The following is a 26,297-nucleotide window of genomic DNA, read 5'->3' on the forward strand; positions in this document are numbered from 1 at the left end:
TTTTAAATTGAAACAGACGAGATTTTGACCTCCCTCTGTACTTCCTAACCTGTGAGGCGCTGGCTGGCTGGATTAACTTTAGTTTTTCCCATCCGTACAATGAAGATAATAAAACCTTCCAGATGTTTTGTAAGGATTAAATGAGATACTATATGGAAAGAGTCTCTTTTGATAAACCCCCCTTCCTCCTTCCTCTTCTGTGACTGCTTTTTGTCTGCCATTATTGGAAGAACCTTTTTCTCCAAAACTGGGGTTCGAATTATGGCATAAGAGCATTCATTCATTCAACAGAAATTTACTGGATGCCCACCATGTTCCAGGTGCTATTCTAGGTGCCAGATTTACAATATGGCCAGGTTTGTTCATTCTTCTATTACATCCCCCAAGCTGTGGGTTACACCGATTCTGGGTACTGTCCTAGGTGCTAGGCATGCAGCGTCCTGGAGTTTGTTCATTTTTAAATTTCATTTCCCATCCTATACGTTACAGCAGGGCTACCTGACCTGCATGGGGCACAGATCTGTTCTTGGGATACAGTTGTGGTGATTTTGTGGTCATTTTCATGGGATTCAGAAAACTTGCCTCATTTAGGTTTCAAGGATAAGGCTCATTTTGCAAGGTCTTTGCATCCTCTATTAAAAATGCACCCACAACCACACACTTGGCTAAGCAAATTAATAACACAAACAAGACTGGAAATATTTAACCTCCTTAGGAGAACAAACTGTTTTTCAAGGAGTCTGGCAGGGCCATTTGCATGCAAACACTTAACGGGCTGCTTTTAAATGATCCTTATCTATTTATTGAAGCAGGTCTGGCTAGACCCCTCCTTGGCAGTTCTTTGTTAGCTATTAGTTGGAGCCACTGTTGCACGTGAGCTGGAAAAAGTCATCAAAATGCATTTATTGAAAGATGCTCAATCGTTTGGCTTCCAGTGTTTTGCATGGGCCTCTGCTCAATTAGCTAGGCCAGTCAGCTTTGACTGAGCCTGCTGTTACAGCCAGCCACGAAGAAATTATGACTCCATGTACCTCGCACATAGTAGGTGATCTGTAAGCAGTGTTGAATGAGTGAATGAATGAATGAATGACGTTGTCTGACTTATTTCCTCTGCACCCTGCCAGGACACTTCATTAGGACTCTTCTCCAGAGGGGTACTAGTAAGCAGTCAACAACCAGCTCAGAGTAGGGAGGAAGGAAGAGCCCTGATTTGCAGTGTTTGCTGATTTCTCTGGTATGAATAATCCCACCGTGGTAAACTTGAAACTACCAAGGCGACCCCACTGAGCAAGAGGAAGAGAGAGGCACCATTATATAACATTTCTGTCATACTGAAAACAAAAGGCATCACCCCAGGGGCACAGATAACAGCGAAATGTAAAAAATTAGGCAGTGATGAATTTTGAGCTTGTATTGCCTTTGTTTTTAATATAATATAGTTCACTGGTTCCTAATAACAGTTGTGTTTAACTATGGCTGAGAATGTAACAGTGGGCCCTCAGGAGACACCAAGTGATGAGGTGTGTTCTCTCCCCCCACGAGGCTTCACTAGCACCCTGCGTGCACCCCCTCAGTGGCATTTTTCACCTTTTCCTGTGTGTATTAAGAGCTACTTATGTACTTGTCCCTTCCCTGGGGTCTGTGCAGTCCCAAACTGTGAAACCCAGATGCCCAGTGAAGCTCCCTGTCCTTTGGGATCCAAGTGGAGTGCGTTCCAACGATACCGCACCACCAGTGGGAGGCTGCTCCCCTCTACCCAGTCCCCTTGAGCACCAGGCGGGAGCACGGCCATGTTTGCCTGTTGCCCTCTGGCTGGGAAATCTGCACAGATATCATCCAGTGAAGGAATGAGCACTTCGTTCCTGAGCTGCAGGGCCGTTGCAGGGCTGTGTTTTGGTATTGCTGCTGTTGCTGTTGTCATTGCTGTCTCATGTTCTCACGTGACTTGGTCCCCTTTTCTCCTTCAAGCTTCCACTCCTCCCTTTCTCTAGCCTCCGACCTACAACTCTTTCACAAGATGCAACTCCTCTGCTCCATGGGTCACGAGAACAGTTTATTATACAGAGAAATGTGGCTACTTATGCTTTTTTGCCTATTCCCAGTTTCATTACATTTACTGATAATCATGGGCCCTCAGTTCCAAATCTTACCTCAGGTTCCCCAGAACCCACTCTAAGCTACAGAATGCAAAGGGATGCTTTCGGCAAAGTCCCGTGGAGGAAAGCTTGAACCTGATCTCACAGGAAGCTCTGGAATATGAGTTGCAGCTCAGAACTTCCTGACCTGGGACCCACCCATCACTGGGTAACCCCCACCCTCATCTGGTGGGCACTTCCTGCCCTCTGCTCCCACCCACGGATTGAGCAGTTCCAGCAGTGCATGGCCTACTTCTTCCAAAGAAGGAGAGCAGATTTAGCTCGTTGAAGGCAGAAGCCTGAGGAGCAGCAAAAGATCTTTAGTCAGAGGATCATCCGCCACAATCGTTCAGAGCAAACTGCTCAAGGCTTTGGAAGACCTATCTTCCTCTCTTTTTCCCTAATTGTCTCTCTGAGGAGAAGAAAGCAGGATGGAGACTTCCCTCTGCTGTGAATGATGGCATGGCTCCTAGACAGCACGTTGCTGTTGCGTAGCAGGGAGAGGGGGGAATAGGCATACACCCAACCAACAGTCCCCATTTACAAGGTGATATTTGGAAAAGCGATCGTATGTTCCAAGAAAGAATCTCAGTGCCTGTGAACCAGCAGAGGTCAAAAGGACTAGGAGCCCTAGCCTTGGCAGGGATTGGTTGGAGAGGGTCAGCAGGCTGTGCTGCCATTCACTCGATAACTATTCCTGGACTATGCCCTCGGCACTGTCGCCAGGTACCTGGGCTACAGCAGTGATCTGGAAAGACATGTTCCACCTCTCATCTATCTGAGACAGTGTCCTCACCTATGGCGTGGATAAGTCATCCAGCCCAGCACATGGGTAGAGAACAAACGAGATAATGACAAGAAAGTGTTTTGTTAGCCCCCATGGGGTGGAGTCATTTTTGCTTTCCCAGGTAAAGCATTCATCAAAAGGAGGACAGACTCATTCAAATAAGGAAAGAGCCTAATTCAGTGCTCCACAAACGGCACATGTGTGATTGGAAGGAGGGGAGTGGAGGAGATGAGAGGTGTCAAGACAGGCAAGTGAGTAGGGCTCCCCTAATCCCTCCCCATAAAGCTGCTACACATTTTCTGTTGGAATTATTGGGCTCCTGCAGAAGATTTGCTTTTGAAGAAAGGATTCTGCTCCTAAAATAAGGAAGAAGGGAGGGAAATAGGGAGAAAAAGAGAAAGAAATATTGGCCTGGTTCATTAAAAATCAACTCCAGTTGGGGGGACGAAAGTCTACCCGTGTGTTTTCAGGAGCACATCTCTTGTTTAAATTGTGGACTGTGTGTTGGTATTAGAACTAGTTAAGGATCTACAGAAATTACCTAGCTGTTAGGAGGAATTGTAGCTCAGACAGGCAAAGGGACTTGGCCTAGGTCACCAAGGTAGCTTGGGGCAGAGCCAGGACTAGAACCCAGATCCCTTGACTCCAGTCCGGGGTCTTTCACTGCCCCTCCCTCCATGCCTTGCTTTATAGTGAAGACAAGTATATATATACAATGCATTTGCTGGGCACCTCAGTTCTGAGTCATTCTGCATATTTTTCTTCTCTTTGTGTGTGTTTTTTTCCTTGTCCTCATTTCAAGGAGAAAACTTAGTGTCCTCATCTCCAAAGAGAGAGAGAGAGAAATCCCATTTGAAATGCTGCACTCATGACACATTGCCCATGCAGCCCCATAACTCGGCCTCCAGAAGCATTGATTACTCAGTCCCCATTAGAGCCCCATGAGGTCACAGGGACCTTGATAAATGGATCTGGGGTCTTCTCTGCTGTGGCTGGGATGGTTTTCAAACCAGAGCTTGCAATAGTCTACCGAAGCGATAGCTGGCCTTCAGACCTGCCCACTCAGAAAGCTCTCTCTCTCCACATCCTCTGAGCCTGTGGCCTGTCAGTAAGAGAGGGACAGACCAAGGACAACCTTTGCCACTCTCTCAGGGCTGGAGGGGATGATGTGTGAGGAACTGAGTGTCACTGGTGTCGGTTTGGGACTTTGAGCCCCCATTCTATCTGTCGCCACTCTCAGATAATGGAGAGGTGAAAACTGTCAAGCTGTCTGAGAGATGGGCTCTGGGAGACAGAGGGAGGGTGAGAAACCTAAGCCAGAATCCTTCTTTCCCCTGAGAGGGCTTGGCTAGAGAAGGGTGAGGGAGTCATAGAAAGCTGTAGAAGAAGAGTGGCTCCTTCATTAGTGAAGTCCACTGTGCCACTGGGAAGACTGTCATTCAGATGGCAAAGCTGAGGTGGACATTGAATGCTCCAGCAACAGAACAGAGTTTCCAAAATGATTGCAGTGGCTAGAGATACGGCAGGGCCTAAGAAGAAGAAATTGAGGAAAGATAAAGATAAGAGGACTTAGGTCCAAGAGGTAGTCAGTTCCACAAGCAATGGTAAATGGTCCAAGCTTTCATAATAACAACTGGGGGTGGGGGGGAGACAAAGCCTGTATTTCTATAAGTTCACTTTGAAAGGTCAACCGTGTCATTCATGTGCCCCAAACTCCAGTGAATTCAGAAGCTGTCCGAATAGGCTGCGGTGGGACCTGAAGGAGAACCCCTCTTCTGTCCACAGCACCAGGCAGTCCATTGGCGACTGCCTGCAAGGCTGTGCACGGAGAAGAGCATCCCAGGAAGGTTGAGGCGAGGAGAGTCACCGCAAGTAGTTTATGCCTATGTGGAGAAAAGCCAGCATCACAGCCCCGGGGGTGGGGGGTGGGGTGAATGGTGACGTCATTGGAGGCAAATCAGAGTGACATGAGAAGAACCCGTCTGCAGGAAGAGCACGGGGTCTGCAACTGGAAGTCTGGAGGACTAAAGCCTGACAAGGCACCGGATGTGAGACCCTACCCAAGAAGAACCTTCTTCCTAAAGTCACTCTGCCTGGACCTACGGAAGGGGAACCTTTCCCTCGACGCAGTCAGACCGCCTTGTGTGTGGATCTAAAGATCACTCATTAAGTGAACATGGAAGTGTCTCAAGGAGAATGAACAGAATGGCAAAGATGGCAAAGGTCTATCACAGGAGGCTGGGTTTACGGACCCTGCTTCGGAAAGAGAGGAGACTTGGGGCCTTCAGTGACACCTTCCAATGCTTGAGGAGCCACTTGTGGAAGAAAGGTGGTGTTATCTTCAGAAGGGAGAAACACAACAACTGGGCGGAATTTATGGGGAGACAGGTGTTGACTCCTTTAGAGGAAGGACTGACAGAGGCTCTTGGGACTGAAACCAATGGGAAGGGACTTCTGCAGGGATTTTTCAGGAATGGCCAGCATTAGGTTAACCCCTGGAGATGGGAAAGTGAGTGTGGGAGGTTCTGCTGTGTGTGTGTGATGAGTAAAGGAAGTCAGGCGACCAAATGGGCAAATAAGGCATCAGTGGGCATTTACCCTGTGTGCGGCATTATGGTATGAGGTCAAGAATGTGAGTTTTGGGGGCGCCTGGGTGGCTCATTCGGTTAAGCGTCCGACTTCAGCTCAGGTCATGATATCACGGTTCATGGGTTCGAGCCCTGGGTCAGGCTCTGTGCTGACAGCTCGGAGCCTAGAGCCTATTTCAGATTCTGTGTCTCCCTCTCTCTCTGCCCCTCCCCCACTTGCACTCTCTCTGTCTCAAAAATAAATAAACATTAAAAAAATTAAAAAAAAAAAAAAAAGAATGTGAGTTTTGATGGCCAGACAAACCTGGGTGGGTTTGAATGCTGGGTTTACCACTTAGTAGCCATGTGGCCTGGGAAATATAGGTAACCTTTGTTGAAAGATAATTTAAAAAAAAAAGTAAATTCATGATTCTCATACAGATATAAAATATATTTTAAGGATTTTCTTTAATTTATCAGTCATTGACATAACCAGACAAATGTTATAAAGGGCTCAAAAAGGAATCTGAAAAACAGACACATTTATGGATCAGGAATTTTTGAATTGAATGGGCAAGTGAGACAACATTGGTTTCCTTTTCATAAGACAAGAGAGAAAGAAATCAATTAAATCCTCATTAGACAGGACAGAATTTGCATTAGTTTGCATTGCTATCTGTTATTTACAATTTACAGGCATAAAGTAGCTCAGAGACAGGGAAAGACTAAAATCAATAAAGACCGTGAAAGACTTAAGATAAACTGGAAGAGTGTGATCTGAAGAAAGCAGTTTTCTACTGAAGCACAATTTCTTTACACCTTGTAGGGCCTCTGTTTGCCCATCTTGAAAATGGCCATGATGTGTGTCAGTAGTTTGCTGTGAGGATTAGAGAAAGTGATGCCTGTCTTGCATTTTGACCAGCAACTGACACACGGCAAGGCTTCAGCGAGGAGCCCAGCAGGCTTGGCGGGTGGGTGGAAGACAGTAGAATGTGTCACACCTGCCACAGGGCAGGTCTGTGCAGTGTGCTGTGGGGAGCCCAGAGCAGGACACCATGACCTCTGATGTGGGAAGCTGGAAGGCAGTGGCTTCTATGCAGGCTGTTGACGATAGCAGCATTCATTGAGTGGTCGTGTGCTTTTTTTTTTTTTTTTCAACGTTTATTTATTTTTGGGACAGAGAGAGACAGAGCATGAACGGGGGAGGGTCAGAGAGAGAGGGAGACACAGAATCGGAAACAGGCTCCAGGCTCTGAGCCGTCAGCCCAGAGCCTGACGCGGGGCTCGAACTCACGGACCGCGAGATTGTGACCTGGCTGAAGTCGGACGCTTAACCGACTGCGCCACCCAGGCGCCCCGGTCGTGTGCTTTTAATGGATTGTCTTGTTTAATTTTCACAATGACCCATTAGATATATATAATATCCCCAGTTTCTACATGAAAGTAGGGTAGTGAGTAGATTTTAAGGTGTACCCCTTGATGCCTTCTGATGTACATGATAACATAAAAGTACAGCACCATCTTGCTAGGCTCTATCCATCCATCCATCCATCCATCCATCCATCCATCTGTGTATCTCTTGCTGGCTTTGAAGCAAGCTGCCATCATGAATCCCTACAAACATAGGAAATAAATTCTGCTGCCAACCCAAGGTGGCTTGGCCACAGGTTCTTCCCCAGTCAAGCCTCTGATGAGAACCTAGCTCTGGCCCACACTCTGATTCCAGCCCAAAGCAGAAGCCCTATCTAAGCTGTGCCCAGACTGTTGAATCACAGATACTGTGAGATGATAAATGTGTGTCTTTTAAGCTGCTAGATTTGTAATAATTTGTTAGAAAATTTATATAAATAGTGAGGCTATAGATATCAAGTACTTGCCTGGTATGTCTTTACTAGAAAGCATTACAGATATGATTCAGAACCCCCTCCTTCTGACTGCAGAGACACAGCACTACCATGGCAGGCGCCCACTGAAGGTTCCTTCTTTGACTATACACCAGCTGGAGACAGGATCCACATCCATACAGTCTGACTCCAAAGCCCACAGTGTTAGCTGGTGATTTATTCTTTTCAGAAAGTGGTTCTCAATCGTGACTTCACAGTATTATCACATAAGGGAAGTTTAAAAACCAGACCAGCAGTGGCCCCACTCAGGACAACTAAATTAGGAGGTTCATGGGTTGAGGGAAGCCATTGGCTCTTGGGTTTTGTTTTTTTGTTTGTTTGTTTGTTTGTTTTTGTAAGATTGATAGGTGATTTTAATTTGCAATTTTACAAACCATTGTTCCAGGACAGAGTGATGCCTCGAAAACCCGTATCAGCACTACATCGGGGGAGAAGGTCCTTGCTGAAAGATAATTTTCAGGACGAAGCACACTCATAATTGACATCATAGCTTTCCATCGACACAAACATGTTTTCTATACCCAGCTCTTCTTGCCTAAGGAGGGCGAGGCTCCCATTCAGCCTGTGCTTAGCTGGCACCAGCCATTTTACCCAAGTACGCTGATAAATGCTGCTAGACAAGAAAAAGAAAAGACACAGAGGGTTGTGTGGGTTCAGAGAATGAGGAAGAACCTCACAGAGAGGTCAGAGAGTCACTGATGAATGAGAGAGGCAAGGACCAGTGAGTGCAAAATCCTACTGTCTGTCATCCTCAATGAAGAGGGGGCCTAATGGAATTACTCCCAGTGTGTCTGGATGCCTAAATGCCAACAAATGTTCCCCTTCCTACATAGGTAAATTGTTTTTAAGAAATGGCCTGCTTCCTGCCCTTCACCACTCCTCCATAATTGAACCCCAAGAGTCTGTTCTAAGCTTTCCTCTGTCTTGTTTACCTCCTCTCTGATAGCCTGAAGCCCAGAACACACCCTGCTGCACCTTCTAGACTCTGATGCAAATAAGCATCACAAACCTCTTCTAGATCCAGAAGGTGTCTTAGGAGAAGGAGATGTGGAATAAACCTGAGCTGAACCTGCTGTGTGTCAGGCACGACGCTAGAATTTTGAATGCTAGGATTTTGCATGCATTCTCTAACTGATTCTCCCAGCCTACCTCTTCCAGTGGCTCTAAGCAGTTAGACCCATCTTGCCGAAGAGGTCATTGAGGCTCACAGTCAACTTGCCCAAGATCTCCCAGGTAGTTGGTGGCAAAGACTTGAAATTAGTTTTTTGACCCTAGTATTCCTTCCCCATCCCTCATCTCCTACATGGAAAAGCACAGCAACTGGTGCCTTTTTCTCAGGGCACCCCCAGATAAATATCATACCTCAATTTATAGTGTGACACTTGTTCCAGATGTTGGGAGTAGTAGAGCCAAGTGAAACCAAGCTTGACAAAACTCCTAACACCCATGGCTAGTGAATGATCTTGCATTTTTCTCCAAGTGACTGATCTTAGAAATAGGTGAGAAGGGGATCTCAAAGTCCAGGATGCTGTGCAGTTTGGAAATTGTAGCTAACAGCTGGTAACCCCTGAGAACACATTAGGGTGCCCTTGACCATCCTCTGTCCCTGCAGAGTAGCACATTCCATATCCATTCTAATGGTGGTCACTTTCCAGTGGAATAAATTGGTTTCCTTATAATGCCATAAATATCTTAAGGGCAGACTTGAATCTTGGGTTACCTCTGGACCTTGACACAAGGCTCAGTACAGAGTAATTGCTCAATAAACATGTATTGAATGAAGGACTGAGTGAATGAATATAAAATCCAGGAACATTTAAAGATAAACGCAGAGCCCAATGAGGGAAGGAAATTGCTACAACAATCAGCCATGATGGCCATTGTTTCTGCAGTGCAGCTGGGCAGACAGATGTGTCTCCACCATGCTAATGCTAGCATGGGACACACTTCTTAAAAAATCTCTCATTTTGGAAACTTGAAGCCACTAAGTGTTTCCATTCTAATGAGATTTCCAAAAGGAGAGGGAAAAAAAATCTAGAATAATCAGAGCTGTGTCATGCTGGGGGAAAAACAGCATGGGACCCAGATCTTACTTTGTGTCTCTGTGTTTGGCTCTCAGAAGAACTGGTGGAGCCATTTGTAAGAAAGTGCTAATGGGATAAGAAAATATAAGATGTTTACACCTTTTGATTTGGGTCTGAGAGGACCATTTTTTACATCTGAATGAGAAAAGTCTCCAGGGCATGGTGAGAAAAGTAAGTAATACACCAATTACACATTGGCATTCTTCCCACTGTCTTCAGCCTGAAGGCAGTTGAAAAGGCTGGTGTCTGATTTGGCCACCATGTAGGTGGAGAAGGTAAATACCTACTTGGGAGAATTTCTGAGCTGCTGGGAAGGCTCGGTCCCTTTTCTCCAAAAACCTCTGTCCCTCAGCTGGCGGTCCCTTAAGAAGTACCTTAATCTTTAGGTACAAGACTTTATTCTCCTTTAAAATATAAATCCCAAGTGCTATTTTACACCTCTTAAACTAGCAAGTCCAGTAGCAAATGGTAATAACCATTACTGGTAAAACTGGGTGAAAATAGGGTCCTCATATGTTCCTAGGGACAATGTAAAGTCCTGTAACCTTCTAGAATAGTCTGGCAGAATATATCAAGAATTCATACACATGTTCAAAATCAAGATACACTGGGGATTTATTCCAAAGAATTAGTCCTCACCAAGGAAAATATACATGCACAAAGATATTTACTTTAGCATTATTTATAATAGCACAGAACTGGAAGCTATAAACCCAAATATCTATCAATAAGAGACTAGTTGTATATATTTCAGTGCGCTGATGTCATTGAATGCTGCTCTTTCATTAAACATGATGGTTTTGAATATTTTATAGCTAAGTGGAAGAATATTTATGCTTTAATAAGATAAAATGTAGAACATAATGTTGTGACAAAGCAATATGTAAAAATTGTATATGCCTGTGTCCTTGGGCTGGAAAGGGGACAAGGGTGGGTGGGGGGGGAGAAAAGAGTTGACTTGTTAGACTTAAAATTAAATATAATGATTTTTTAAGTTTATTTATTTATTTTGAGACAGAGCATGAGGGAGGGGCAGAGAGAGAGAGAGAGAGAGAGAGAGAGAGAGAGAGAGACAATCTCAAGCAGGCTCTGTGCTGTCAGCACAGAGCCCAATGTGGGGCTCGATCTCACAAACCGTGAGCTCATGCCCTGAGCCGAAATCAAAAGTCAGATGCTTTAACTGACTGAGCCACCCAGGGGCCCCTAACTATGATGATTCTTTTATTTTGGTCTCCATTGTCCTCTTTAGAAGGTCTTTTGTGAAATGCACAGGATGGAGGGATCTAACTGTAAGCAAGATAACCGAGAACAGATGAGAGGCTGGTGCCCTTTGCACCTGCAGTGAGAAATGCCAAAGGAAAAGCTGTTGGGTGGCAATGGAAGACTGGAAGCCCCTTGGAGCAGACGTGACACTGGAAGGAAAGGGGTGCCCTAGAGCACATGCTCTGGACTCTAGACTCTGGGCTCCATCGGAGACATGAGGAGGACTGAAGAAACAATGTTGGCATCTACTGTGAGCCTGGGACAGATATGCCCCTTAACTTCTGGAAGGTAGAGGGGTAAAGGGGAACCATACAACCTGTTTGCCATTCCCCCATCACCTTCTCACCTTCCACCCTCATAGACCAAAGACCCTCTCCATGCAAGCCTGGGGAAGACATCTGGGGAGCGAGCCTTCAATGGACCTTCCCAACCCTCTGGTGAGAGAGCAGTGACCCTACACTGAACATCTATAGGTATAGTTACTCTAGATAGTTTCTGCTCTGGCCTCCCTGGGAGAAGGTGCTGTGCCCAATACTTGCAGTCATGGCAACATTACCATTGAGCACATTTGGAACCTCCCACATACCAGAGTGTGCATCCGGAGACTTTGCATCCTTTATCACCAGTCTGTTCTATAGTCCTGCAAGGTGGACACTGGTGTTACCAATGCACCAATAAGGAAGCTAAGAGGAATTAAACAACTTCACCTGGGTCACAAAAATTTAAAAAGGAAGGGCCGGGGATTAAAGGCAGTCTCTGATGGCACACTCTCCCCACCATGGCATACTGCCTCTAGTGCTTCATACATATAGGTGCTTCAAAAATGCACATATAAGATCCCTGCACCCCTTTCTGTTTCATGGGGGGGGGGTCCTCATAGTACCAAGCAATTCTCTGTCACCATCTGGTATCCTACAATTTATCTCACTTCTGACACCATCTACCTGAAGATAGCATCCAATTCCATAATTTAAGAACTCAGTCCTACAAGAGTGGCCCCCTGGCCCCATTTTAGGCACCAATCAAAACTCCAAGTTGTTCTCTGTGCTAATGGCTATATAGATCAGAGATTCCAATGACCCCTTCATTGGGTTCCATTAATTTGCCAGATTAGTTCATAGAAACAGAAACATTTGACTAAGATTGCAGGTTTATATTTTTTTAAGTTTATTTATTTATTTTGAGGGAGAGAGAGCTCTCAGGAGGTGGGGAGGGGCAGAGCAAGAGAGAGGGGAAGGGAGAGAATCCAAAGCAGGCTCTGCACCAGTAGTGTGGGGCCCAAGAGGGCTCGAACTCATGAACCGTGAGATCATGACCTGAGCCAAAACCAAGAGTTGGATGCTTAACCAACTGAGTCACCCAGATGCCCTTAGATTACAGGTTTTTTATAAGAGGGTATAACTCAGGAGCAGCCATATGCAGAGATGTCCAGGGTGACATATGGGAAAGCCACAGAGTTTCTATGCCTTCTCCAGGCATGCTGCTTTCCTTGTGTTGGCCAACCCAGAAGTTCTCTGAACTGAGTCCTTTGAGGTTGTTATGGAGGCTTCATTACATAGGCATGCTTGATTAAATCATTGGTCATTGGTGATTGAACTCAATATCCAGCCCTTCTGCCCTACTCAGAGGTTGGTGGGGGAGGAGGGACCAAAAGTTCCAACCCTCTGATCACATGGTTCATTCTCCTGGCCACCAGCCCCCATCCATAGATGGGTCCAAAGTCACTTCATTAACATAGCAAAAGATCCCTTGGTTCCTCTCATCACTTAGGAAAATCCAAGGGTTTTAGGAGCTCTGTGCCAGAAACTAAGATGAAGACCACTTGTGTATATTTTATCATCAGTCCCAATATCACAGCATAGTAGGTGCTCTGCAGGTGTTTGTTAAATTAAACCTCCTCTTGAGGTTGTTCAGTATCATTCTTATGGCAGTGTAGATGTCTCTGGAAGGATGGATTCAGACCTCAAAAATACCAGCCATAGTGTGAAATGAAGAATATTTTGTTGACAATGTTGACTGGACTTCTAGTTGAAGCTTATGGATTTTTAATCCTGCCCTTGTTTTTCCACCCTGTAATGTCATGCAGACTCCTGCCACGAAGGAAAGTAAGCCCCTGAAGTTTCTCTTTTCTGATTTTTCAAGGTTTTCTTTCTTATCTCTTTTGAACCCCATCCAGCTCTCTGATACTATGTATCCTGTGATAAGGTCTTGAAGAAATTATGAAAAAGTCAATAAAAATGTTCCTGGTAAAGTGTCCTGAGTGGAAATGTAGATCTGCATTTTCTCTAGCCTTCCAGGATCCACTTTCCTAGATGGGCATACAAGAAATACTGCATTTTTTTTTCTGGGCATGTGCTGTACGTGCAGGAAAGTTCTGTAAGATGATACGACCCACTCAGCATGGTTGAAAGTTGGCAGAGAAAATGGATGGGGTCTGCAGTCCAGGCGCTGAGAATGGTGGGAAGGACTTTGTAAGTTATCAATGTTCATTGATAGTCACTCTTCACCTGCACTGGGATCACAGAGCCCTGGTAGGTGTTCCCACTCACGTTTTCCTAGCCTTATTGTACAAATTAGGATACTGAGGTTTTCAAAGGCGAGATAATGTGACCAAATGTACATGGCTGGAAACGTGATCCAGAATGCAAACCCAGATTTGCACCCCACCCCCGCCCCAGACCCTTCTCTAATAAACCAAGTTGCTCAGATGATGCTTGACTGTGTGTGTGTATGGAGGGTGGGGAGTGATGGATATAAGGCAGGGAAGGACAGCTCTGGTCCTCTCAGGAGGAACTGGAGGGGAAACAGTGGAGGGCTGCGGGAGTGCTTTCAGGAGACCCCTGGAGTGATTGGAGGGAAAAACGATGTAGCTTGACGAGGGCATTGGTCGAAGAGACAGAAAAGTAGAACAGATGTACGGTAGCACATCAGAGGAAGAATGGACATAATTTGCTGAAGGGTCAGGTATGCCTGCAGGGGGTGGGAGGGGTCAGAAGGGCGCTCAGCTAGCTTAGGTGAGCCCCGCAAATCTCATTCCATGAAAATATGGGAGCTCTGGTTCCAGCGAAATGTGTGGAGGTTCAGACAAACTCAGAGTAATGACAGCTGTGATAAAAATAGAAAGAAGGGCTTAGGCCACATAAACCACGGGCCCAGACTTTAATGCATGTGCCCCGCTAGCACTGGGGACATAGGATCTTCCTCCCGCCCCTCAGACACACCTGAGTTGTTTGTTAGCACCTCTTCCCGTCCAAAGGGTTTCTGAGGACTTGGTTATAAGGCAGTGTTACCTACGTCTGTTTTGTCAATTCTAACTATATGTCTTTCCCCATTTTAACATCTCTAAAATGAGGCTGTGAATTACAATCAATGGCTGTCATAATTTATTTGGCAGTTTCCTCTTTTTAGTAGTTTCTACAATTGTGTCTTACAATTAGTATCGTTGCTTAGTTTTACCCAAAAACGACATGTGTCTGATGAATTCCAAATGTAGTAACGTTTCCTCCCATTGAGAATTTATAAATTTCCCAGACATTGTGTTTTATGAATTAATAAAAATAACAATCATATTAATAATAATTGCTAACATGTATTAAGCACTAGCTTAACATTTTATTATCCCATTTAACAGATGGAGAAACTGAGGTGCTTCAGTCCTCACAGCAACTCTGCGAGGGGGTGAATAATCACCCCCACGAAGAACCTGAGGGATTGGAGGGCCAGACGGGTTAAGTTACTTACCCCCAGTCACACGCTGTTCAATAGCATAGTCAAAATTTAAACTTATTTCATGCCTGATTCCCAAATTTATGCTCCAATGATAAATATTTGGTAAATGAGCATAAATGTCAGCAAATTGGAGGGCGACTAGAAATTACCGCATTCCCACTGCCTGCTGTATGCATTTTATATCTGTTACCTCCTTGAACCCTCTTAGGTAGCCCGCACTACATTCTCACCCTACAAATGAGGAGCCTGAAGCCCAGTGGTAAGGTGACCTTGAGGGACTGATGTGTCTGGCTCCAGGGCCCACCCTCTTCCCTGACAGGAGGTCTCCGGAATACTTGGTCAGGTCTGGAGAAGTTTGCCCTGCAGTCCAACGTAGTGCAATTAGTTCCATCCACAGATATGCTCCTGGGGCAGCCATAGTAAGTTCAAACGGACTGTTGCCACTGTTAATAAGACAGGGGCGCCTGGGTGGCTCAGTGGGTTAAGCGTCCGACTTCAGCTCAGGTCGTGATCTCGCGGTTCCCCCATATTTTGTGTTCTTTTCCCAAAATGTGTATTTCTTTTCCTCCATAAACCTGCATTATGTTCCTACTGTATTCCTCTAATCATGTTAAATATTCTGGTATTGATCTCAACAAAGGGGTTTTTAAGATTAAATCCCTAACTTTTAAGTTTCAAAATAGTTTTGGGGCGCCTGGGTCGCTCAGTCAGCTAGCCATCTGACTTTGGCTCAGGTCATGATCTCACGGTCCGTGAGTTCGAGCCCCGCGTCAGGCTCTGTTCTGACAGCTCAGAGCCTGGAGCTGCTTCAGATTCTGTGCCTTCCTCTCTCTGTCTGCCCCTCCCCTGCTCATGCTCTGCCTCTGTCTCAAAAATAAATAAACACTAAAAAAAAATTTAGGTTTCAAAATAGTTCTTCTGCACCACATTGGATGTGGAATGTATCTTCAGGTGACACTGAGGGAGTTAAATTGCCCTTGGCTCTCAGTGTAGGTCAGGGGTTGGGAAACTTTTTCTTAAAGACCCAGATGGTAAATATTTCAGGCTTGCGGGCCAGTCTCTCCTGCAGCTATTCAACTCTGCAAGAGCAGCCACAGATAATACATAGACGAATAAGTATGACTGTGGTATTAAAAAAAAACTATTTACAAAAATAGGCAGCAAGCTGGATTTGACCCAAGGGCCATAGTTTGCTATCTCTTGGTTTAAATGGTCAAAATGTGCATCTACTGTATTACCCATCTGTGGGTCTGTTGGTCGGTGTGGATAGAGCATAGATAGATATAAACACAGATTTGTGTGCGGTTATTTGTGTATGATATTGTTACCTCATTTCAAGAACATGGAAGTTTTTAAAAACAAAGTGGTTTCTTTCTATATGTATTAAGGTCAATTTTTCGACTCCTCTCTATGAGCGTAAGATGAGAAGGAAGGTAAGAAAGCAGCACCTGCTGAATGCCTGATGTTTAACAGAATTCTAGGCAGTTCACATACATGAATCTCTTCTAACCGCCATGCCCATCCCATGAGGCAGGTTGAGAGAGTCCCTTTATTCCACAGTTAATGGAATTGGTGAAAATCTACAGAAAGGGAATCTGCTGAAAATGGAACCAAACTTCACACCAAATAGTGAAGAAGACATGTCACTAGACAATACAATTAAAATACAAAAATGTGTGTATTGTATCTCATCATTAACAAAACACAGGTTATAATTGCAGCTGTGCTCTAATTTGTAGAAGGAGCAAAGATGGAATTGAGTGTGGACTGAGGGTGTATTTTCTATGCTCAAATTATTTGCTAATACAATGTGACTTTGCATTTTATCTTCTCGACATTTGGGGGGGGGGAGGACTCTAAAAGGTTTTTAATGCTCTGAGGTATCAGCTGATTTGCCGTTAATTGTTGGAGTGAGAGTGTCGCTTGTTAATGGCTGTGCTGTATTTAGAACATCCCTCCATTGTCATGTCCGTCAACCTCACGAAATCCTGCATCTTTTGTAAGCTTTGCCTTGACACTGTGTACATGGTTCATGTTGTGCTGTTGGATGCGGTACGTGATGGGGAGGCAGGGACTGGCCTGTAGCACATCCTCAAGGTGGAGACTTCATCAGAGAAGTGGATTTTGGCTGTCACGATTTTTGCTGCCTTGCGTAATCTCTTAAAGGCTGGGATGAAGAAGGCAATAACAAAAATCCCTTGTGTTGTTACTCCTGCATTGTAGACGAGAAACTGAGGCTCAGGAAAATAAACCTATCTAAGGTCATTTCGATTCTAGGTGGTGATCCAGGATTCAGATCCTGGTTAGCCAGGACTGGTTATCTATTGCCGCATGACAAACTACCACAAGATTTAGCAGTTTAACACAATATATGTTTATTATCTCAGTTTCTGGGAGGCGGAGATCTGGGGACTTCTGCTTGGGGTTTCTCACAAAGACCACAATTAAGTTGTCGGCCGGGGCTGAGGTCTCATCTGAAGGTATGACTGGTGAAGAATCCTCTTCCAGGCTGCCTTTGGTGGTTGTTGGAAGAATTCGGTTCTTTGAGGGCTGTTGGACTGAGTGTCTCACTTCCTTGCTGGCCATTGATCGAAGACCACCTTTAGTTCTGTACCCCCTGGGCCTCTCTGCTTGCGTCATCAAAGCTGCAAGACAGAGGATCTCCCAGCAAGACGGCAGTCGCTGTGATTCTAAGAGGTTGTTGGGCTGACTCATAGGGAATCAGGAAATCCTTGGCACACAGTGGGTGCTTTACCTTTGGGGCATTTCAGCTGAAGATCGGTAGGATCCTGACATCGTCTGAGGGGTTGGATTCTCTGCTCAAGAGCAAGAACCAATTGTGCTGCTGAGGATGGGGACGTGTGGGCTTACTCTGGCACCCGCAACACCTGCTCCCTAGAGGAGTCAGTTCCGCCTCCACCTGGCCGGGGAGAGTGTTTCTACACGTCCCCACTTTGTGGCAGACAGACACGGATCGTAAGCAGGAGAGCCCGGTAGAGTCAGCTGCTGCCTTTCCCCCATCTAGGACCCTGGCCGAGCTCCAGGTGCTCTAGAAGCTGCCCGAGAGCAGCTGTAATTGGAGCGGGAGCCAGCTGGGACCTCAGGGAACTACCTGGAAATGCAACTGAGTGTCTCTGTTCCCAAGCTGGGAGACCGGAGGAGAAGGGCCGGGCCGTCAGCCCCCTCCCCCTCCCTGCCTGTTCCCGAAGATTTTCCCTCCAGGCCCCACGGTGGCTCTCAGCGCCGGTGGGTCCCCCCAGCAGCGCCGCCCCTCCTCCTATCATGACCCCATTGCCTGGGCCTGGAGGCTCCGTTCCTCATCTGTAAAGTGGGGATGCGAACATAACGGTGACAGTGACCCCACCTCGCAGGAGTAAACGAGAAAATGGTGAGCAAAAGAAGTTATCAGATAAATTCTGGAGTTCCGCCACCTGTTTGTCTCGCTGCGAGGGAAGCCGGGGCCGGGGAATACTTAGCTGTTAGGCCTCGTGTCTTGTTCCCAGAGGACCCAGCTTTTTTCCTGCGAGGGAGGCCAGGCCTGGCTGAGAAGAGGGCGCAGGAAACCCGGGTGCCACTGTGGGTCCTCAGTCGCTTTCTCTTGCCCTGCGGCCCAACCGAGGTTTGGTATTAAGGGGCCCGGACCGGAAGCTCTGGACCTTATGCTTGACACAGCACACGCAGGACCAAAGCAGCCTCCCTCTCGCCCTCGGCAAGCCCAGCTTGGCTGGAAGATGCAGAGGATTCGGGGGGAAGCATGTAGGAGGTGGTGTCTGATTTAAGGGCATGTCTGAGACCCTTGATCATGACCAGCCTTGCTGGCCAGGACAGCCGGACCCCGCAGACAGGAGGATGCTGTTGGCTCTCTCCCAGACACCAGCCACAAGCCCTGGCCCGACTTGCCGGCCCTGGGAGGAGGGAGAGGGGAGAGGAGAAGTCAGGGGAAAGTCGGGTAAAGGAGACAGTCACAGCTGCGGAGCAGGGATGTCAGTGGCGTGGCTAATATCGACAGTACAAGAGTCGCAAACACACACACACACACACACACACACACACACACACACACACACAAGAAGCAACAAGTGTTGGCAAAGATGTGGGGAAAAAAAGAAGGTTTGTGCACTGTTGGTGGGAATGCAACCTGGTGCAGCCACTGTGGGAAACAGTGTGGAGGTTCCTCAAAGAATTAAACTGAGGGGCGCCTGGGTGGCTCAGTTGGTTAAGCGTCTGACTGCAGCTGAGGTCATGATCTCGAGGTTTGTGAGTTCGAGCCCAGTGTTGGGCTCTGTGCTGACAGCCTGGAGCCTGCCTCAGATTCTGTGTCTCCCTCTCTCTCTCTGCCCCTCCCCGACTCATGCTGTGTGTGTCTTCTCTCTCTCAAAAGTAAATAAACACTTAAAAAAATTTTTTTTAATTAAACATAGAACTACCATATGATCCAGCAATCACACTGCTGGGTAGTTACCCCCAAAATACAAAACCACTAATTCAGAGGGATACATGCACCCCTGTGTTTATTGCAGCATTATTTATAATAGCCAAGATAGGTAAACAGCCCAAGTGTCCATCAGTACACAAATGGATAAAGATGTGGTGTGTGTGTGTGTGTGTGTGTGTGCGTGCGCGCGCGCCTGTGATGGAATATTATTCAGCCATAAAAAAGAATGAGATTTTTGCCACTTGCAACAGCATCAATAGAGCTAGAGGATGTTATGCTAAGTGAAATAAATCAGTCAGAAAAAGACAAATACCATATGATGCCACTCACGTGTGGGTTTAAGAAACAAAACAAACAAAGGAGGGAAAGAGAGACAAACAACAACAAAAAATAGACTCTTGAGAACAGACTGCTGGTTGCCAGAGGGGAGGTGGGTGGGGGAATGGGGGAAGGGGATTAAGGGCCACACTCGTCGTGACGAGCACCAGACGATGTAGGGAAGTGTTGAATCACTAGATTATTGCACACCTGAAATTAATACCACACTGTGAGTTACAGACACTGGAATTAAAATAACACACTTTTAAAAGTGACAGAGGAAGTAAAAGAGTCATCGGTGAGATGTGGGGGAGTGAGAGAGCCAGAACAGTAGGAGGGAAGACGGTGCCTGACCACAGACATCTGGTTTCCATGGTGAGACTGGTAATTGGGTCTGCGTGTCTGAAAGCAAGTGCATATCTTAAGAGTAAGTTGAAAAGTGTGAAATACCGAAGAGCATCTTCCCCTTCCCCGATTAAGGTGGGCTTCTTGATGCTCTTAGCTTTATCAATGGTTGTTCTCCAATCTCAGAAAGTAATTTCCTGAAGTTGCAGGTGCTTTGAATTCCTTGAGGTCTGAGAAAATGCTTGGTGTTTGCTGCTCCCTGCTGGCTACAGCCTGGGTCTGCACACTCCCTGCAGATGGGAGTCAGGCTGACGTTGCCTTTCCGCAGCGGGTTAAGGCCAAAGGATCCCCTTTGCTGGCTCTAAAACCACAGGCTGTAAGAGCTGAAAGGAACTTGGGTTTCCACCCTCAACCTTTCCCCTGAGCTTTAGGCTTGAATTTTGATCAGCCTGCTGGATATTTCCACTTGAACCTCAAACTCGGCACGACGTAGTTAATTTAATACGTTTTATTTCATATACAATGAAAACAAATGATTGCAAAATGATAATGGCTTATGCTCAGTCCTGGAATAGAAATGCAGCAGGGTGCTCCGGGACCCCAGGGGAGAGGCCACACAGGGGAACATGCAGAGAGCAGCTGAAGGCATAGAAGCCTCCAGAGGCAAGGCGTGACTGGTGCTACCAAGACGTCGGCAGGGGCATGAAAGGGTGCTGGGGGGGGGGGGGGATGGGCACAGAAGAAGAGCATCGAGACCGGCACACATACACTGAGGGAGTTTGAGGAAATGCTCTCATTCAGGATAGCTAGCCTGGGAGTGGGGAAGCAGCTAAAGATAAGGCTACGAGGACAGCAAGGTCAGATCACCAAAGGCCGACATCTCTTGCTCAAGGAGAAGATTGCACTGGGTTCTGTGTCCATGAACATTTGCACTCTGCACATGCCCATGTTGTTCCTGATGCCTCGGGGGGGCATGCTCCGGGTCGACATACCTAAAATAGGCAATGTCCTGGATAAACTGGGACATGCAGCCAACTCTAGCTAAGCCTCAGATATACTCCCAACCCCTTGGCCCTCGCTTCTTGGATGCTTTTGGTCTTGTGCTCCCGAAGCATGTGGTGGACACCCAGATCATAACCTCTATAACTGTTTGTCCTCTGTTTTCCCGCTGCACTGGGAGGTCCTTGAAAAGGAGGGCTAGGTTTTATGCATGTTTGTATCTTTAAAACCAGTGCTGTGCCTGGGACAGAAGAGGCACTCGATACATTGATGTTAAATCACCATAAAAATAATAGCTAACATTTAACGAAGACACTCTTCCAGGCACCTGACGTGGATTATCTCACTGAACAGTTGAGGACGTGGGCACCTTTATTGGGTTCATTTTATCGATGAGGAAACCAAGACACTGAGAAGTTGTGTAACTTGCCTAAGATGACACCACATAAAGGAGGAAGGGGATTCTAACCTAGGGCTTATCTCCAGAGCCTGTGAGTGAATCAAATAAAGCCTTGAGAGAACCAGAGTGTGGATTTGCAGCATCATCCGAGACCACGTGCCCCAGGGCCTGCTGGGGAACCAGCCAGTGACAAGTGCGTGAACGGGAGAGCACCAGGCCTCATTTGCGTGATCCTGTACAGTTGAGCAGATAACTCCCCATCCACTGTCTCCTGTGGCCCTCACAGCAGCAGGATCTCTAGGCTGATCTGTTATTCCCATCCTCTGAATGTGATCACCAAGGTTCCACAGGTCAATGAGCTACTCAAGATCACAGAGAAAGTGCAGAGCTTCCCTTTGAACCTGTGTCTTTGAACTCCAAACTCTGTGGTCATTTTACTGGCAACACGATTATCCAGATGGTAATGAATCCTTCTGATGAGTTTCTTCATCTCTCAAGTGGGAGTTCATGTCTACCTTGGGAGGTGGCTGTGAGGAAGGCCGCTGACAGTGGCCAGTGGTAGGTGATCACTAACAGGTGGTGTGGGGGCTGATGTTGTTACCGTCATCATCACCACCGGAGAAGATCTGGGATTCAGAGTAGGCAGATTCCAGGCATGGGTCCAGAACCGTAAGTTTGAAATAAAACGACCAAACGCAGGACGGAGTTGAAAAATCTTGTTTAGGTTCCTGGAAAGCTTGGAAATATCGATTCAGATCTGCCGATCACCAGGCTAATTGATCGGAAAATGTGATCCGGGTCACCAAGGGTCAGAGCCAGGACTCGGGTCCCCAGCCAAGGCCAGGAGCAGATGTCTCCAAACCTCCCAACGTCGTGGTCCTTTCCATCGTGGCATGAGACAGCTTTCTGATTGGCTGGACTGTGGGCTCAGGAGGACAGATCCAGCTTATTCATCATAAGCCTATGAAGCCTAGCTCTGTGTCCCCAGTGACTACCATATAAATATTGAATGAATGAATGAATGAATGAATGAATGCACAAGTGGGTACCCACATACACCAGCAAGCCACCAAAGCGTGGATGGGAACCCAGCAGAGTGGAATAGAGAGGAAGGACCAAGCCTCACCCATGGACCCTAAGGAACCTGGTGCTGAGCACTGAGCCAGAGAGTCTCCACCAAGGGGGAGGGAGAGCCATTTTTCTTTGCTGAAACAATGAAGCATGCACACACACACGCACACACTCTCCCTCTCCCCACCCTCCCCCACCACTGAATTCATGTAGATGATAATTTCAAAGGATTATTTGCAGTGTGCTCCTGCCTGAGGCAGGCGCATGAACAAGATGACCTCTCTGTGACTTTTCCAGGACCAGCATTCTGCATCATTCACTGGGGTGGCTCCTCTTTTTTCCATTAGGAAGAACACTTTGTAATTTCAAAAACAATTCTGAAGGTCCCCAAATGAGAGAGGTTGTTTCCTTTAGTAACTATGGTCTGTAAAAAGAATAATACTAAGACATGATCACGGAGGCCCTTGCTGAATTTATCAATCTTTGAAACGAATTTGTCACTTGTTTATACTAAGAATGTTTCATAGATTTGAAAACCATTGTCCTATATGTTCAAGAGACATTATTAATTCATTTATATTCCTGTTGCTTTGCCAAAGCTTTGTGGTAACTTGGTCTGAAAAATTCTGCAGCACCCCCCTGCCCCCCCGCAACTGGTTCCACTAACCAGCTGGTAAAGTAGAGCTGAACACACTGCTTACACTTTCTCAGATCTGTTTTCTTTCACTGAATGATAATTCCTACCTGCCACCCAGGTTTGCTGTGAGGTTAAGGGGGATAACAGAGAAAGCGCATGCCAACGTCTGATGGAAGTCATAGCTTCATCCTGTCTGACACCTTCCTCTGGAGCAAGCCAGGACTAGATGTTTCCTCCTTCCTCCCCTCCAGGTTCCTGATTGTCCTGGGATGCTTGATTCTGGCCGTGCTGACCACGTTCAGGGAGTACGAGACTGTTTCGGGAGACTGGCTGCTATTACTGGTGAGATCACGCACCTGCCATGGTGCTGTTCCGGGGCAGACACCTCTGGTCGGACTTTCACAGTGAAGGGCAAGGGGGCTGCCCTGGGGCACCACTGGTGTTGGCTTCCTGGAGCCTGTGACCAAGTCCAGGCCCAAGAGAAAGCAATGCCGGGGTCAGTTGGTCAGGTCTGCCACGGGTACAGGTGGAGGGGAATGACATTTGTTATCCTAGAGATGAGAGGGCACAAACAAGGTCAAAGCAAAAACCAAACATTAGTTGTATTACAAACCGTAGCTTCCTAACCTTCTGAAAGCTAACACAAACACATGCTCTGTTTTACAACCTGCCTCTGCTTTTTCTCCTTGAACCCGGAGGATCTCCGACTCCCTTCAAGGCCAAGTACCAAATCCCATTTGTGCATTAAAGTCTCCACGTCCTCCCCCCCACCCCCGGGCCCTCTGCCTGTTTTCTCTCTGTGTTCACCATCTGCACAGGAAAGGGATGCCAGCCCCCCAGTTAAGGTCCACAAAATGGCAGAACCTGCACCTTGCACTGAGAATGTCATTCGTGACACCAGATTCAGCAAATTCCTTCTCAGGTGATTTTAGTCCACACCGTCTCACGCTGAGACCTTAGCAGGTGCATCCTGGGAAGCCATCTAGCTCCAGGAGCTAAGTTTCGGGGATTATCACGGAGCGACAACTCCCCAAGGGTCCCAGGAGGTCACCAAAGAGAGGGGGGCAAAGGTGTCTGTGTCTGATCAACAAGGGAGGCGGGAAGGAAGGAGGAGGCCCTGGGTCCAGGGAGAGAGCACAGCGTGATGCTTATGCCCGTGGGCTCTGAGCCTCAGTGCCAGTCCAGGAGTCCTTCTTTGCCACTTTCTAGTCTGGAGAAATGTGTTTACTCCTTGGTTTCTCAAAACGTAATGAGGATAATGTTAGAGAACACTTGAGGCGGTGCCTGGCCCAGGAGCCGCGCTTAGTAACCGTTGGCCATGATTAGCAATGCCAGGGGCCAGGCACTGGGTGAGATTAGTAGACTGATACTTCTGTCTTCAGTTTAACTGCCCTTAAGGAGCTGGTAGTACAAGAAAAGAGACTTTGAAAAAAAATGGTCCGTTGGAACCAAAACAGAGAGAGGAAAGCAAGTGATCACTTTGCAAGGCTGATATTAGGGACAGTTAGCACGTGAGAGTGGACACGGGAGCTGTCCCAAACCGAATGGAGGTGATAACGTGCTCTCCTCCCCCGTCCACCACCAAAATGGCAACAACAGAAATCCTGTTCTCCAGAACCTCGGAACAGAAATCGCTCCTTGCAGACAACTGGGTCCTGGTTGATCAGTGTCTCTCCATATGTTCCTAACGCAGGAAACATTTGCTATTTTCATCTTTGGAGCCGAGTTTGCTTTGAGGATCTGGGCTGCCGGATGTTGCTGCCGATACAAAGGCTGGCGAGGAAGACTGAAGTTTGCCAGGAAGCCCCTGTGCATGCTGGGTAAGCCCTGACCCCCCCAGTCACCTGGGGACCCCCTGGTCCCCTGCTTTGGGTGCACCATTTCCCTGAGGGAATTTTAAGCAGCCGCTGTTCTCCTGGGAAATCACGTGGTATTCTGGAAGCCAGAAGAGCCTCCGACCCTACCTCGATGGGGAAGAGCTGCTCCAGTGTCCGGATGCCGAATTCCTTCCTCCGCGGCTTGCCCTAACGGCTCGACAGGGCAGGGATTCTCAGTGGGTCGGGGTGGGGGCCCCTCTTGGCATTGGGGCTGTGAAGAAGCAGCTCATTATAGGATGTTGGGCATCCCCAGTCGCGAAACTCGGTAGCCCCCAGTCACTGTGACAACCCAAACTGCCCGCAGCCTTCCAGACTGGCTTTAGTGGGCAGGGGAGGGGTGACGCCACTGCCGGTTGAGAACTCCTTCTGTAGGTCCACGTTATGCCCATTTTACAGAGGGGGAAGCCGAGGTTCACGGTGCTGAGTCATTTTCCAGTCACAACGGGTAGTAAGCAGCAGATTCCATCCTGACACCCAGGTCTGGAAGAATCTAACACCTGTGCCCTCCCTCCCTACCATGTTGCTGGGCCTTGACCCAAAAGTTGCTTTGGGGAGATGTCACTGACACCTTTCCCTCTGGGTGCAGGCGTTTTGACAGCGGAGAAGGTGATCACTTTCGTTTACCCCTGTTGGTGCAGCACGGACCCATATGTTCCCAACTGGAGATCCTACTAAAATCATATAGCGACAGGGACGGGGAGGAGGAGGAGTCTCAAATTCCTAGGTCATAGAACGCCAGGGCTCGGAAGGCCCTCCAAAGGCACTAAGTCCAACGTGCCACCCCGCCGGATGCTCCCGCCCCCTTTACAGCAGCCTTCAAGTGGTCACTTACTTGCATACCTCCAGTCCCGGGGCGCTCACCACCTTCCAAGGTATTTATGCCACCTTAAATCTTCTGACTGTCTTCAGATAATTGAGTTCCGTCATTCTGTTCCTCGTCTCCACTCCAGCAGTGGAAAAATGTGCTTCATGGCTTCAGCTACACCTGGTATCACGTGTTCTTGGAATCATCACCTCTTCTCTGAGCATGCTCACCGCCCTTTTAAAAAGCAACCCCCAGGACTGAACACAGCCCTTTGGGTATGGATGGCCAGCCCAGGGAAGAGGAGCTGGACCCCTCTTCGGTCCTAGGTGCCACACTTCTGTCCACGCAGCCAAGGGTGAGCTGCCTGGCGGCCACAGCTGGTGGCACCGCCCTGACCACGACTGAAACTGCTCTTCCTTCTGCCCGTCTGCTGCTGAGGTTGCATCCCTGAGGGTTTTGTTTCTGACTCGGAACTTTTAATGCAAGGAGAGGGCACGTGGGTGTACGTGTGTGTGCACACGCTCATGCACACGACTTTGGAGAACTTTGCAGTTACTGATTTTTTTTTTCGTACTTTTTTTAACCTTTCTTTCTTTGGCCTCCTCCCCTGTCTGCCCCTGTCTTTGTCCATTCAGGCAGCTAGAACAACGCCCCAGACTGGGGGCTTATGAACAAGAGACATGTCTTTCTCATGGTCCTGGAGGCCGAAGTCCAAGATCAGGGTGCCGGGCTCTGGGCGAGTCCCTCTTCTGGGTCCCAGGCTGTCCACTTCTTCTTGGTCTCCGTGCTGTGTCCTCACACCGTGGAAAGGGTGGGGAGCTCTCAGGAAGCTCTTTTATCAGGGCACTAATCCCACTTATGAGGGTTCCACCCTCATAACCTCATCACCGCCCAGGGGCCCCACCTCCTAAGACCGTCTCACTGGGGGGCAGGATCTCAGC

The 26,297-nt window shown here is 47.4% G+C and overlaps 1 protein-coding gene across 1 annotated transcript in view; it reads left to right on the plus strand.

Moving 5' to 3' along the window:
• KCNQ3 (potassium voltage-gated channel subfamily Q member 3) overlaps window positions 1–26,297 on the plus strand; it is a 318,490-nt gene that overhangs the window by 237,772 nt on the left and 54,421 nt on the right. The window contains exons 2-3 of the mRNA XM_086695755.1: window positions 22,926–23,016; window positions 24,368–24,494. Coding sequence (XP_086551881.1) covers window positions 22,926–23,016; window positions 24,368–24,494 — 218 coding nt within the window. The remainder of the gene's footprint in view (window positions 1–22,925; window positions 23,017–24,367; window positions 24,495–26,297) is intronic.

This window comes from Puma concolor, chromosome F2 (assembly GCF_028749965.1).
Source record: "Puma concolor isolate L17-30 chromosome F2, mPumCon1.1.hap2, whole genome shotgun sequence".
NCBI lineage: Eukaryota > Metazoa > Chordata > Mammalia > Carnivora > Felidae > Puma > Puma concolor.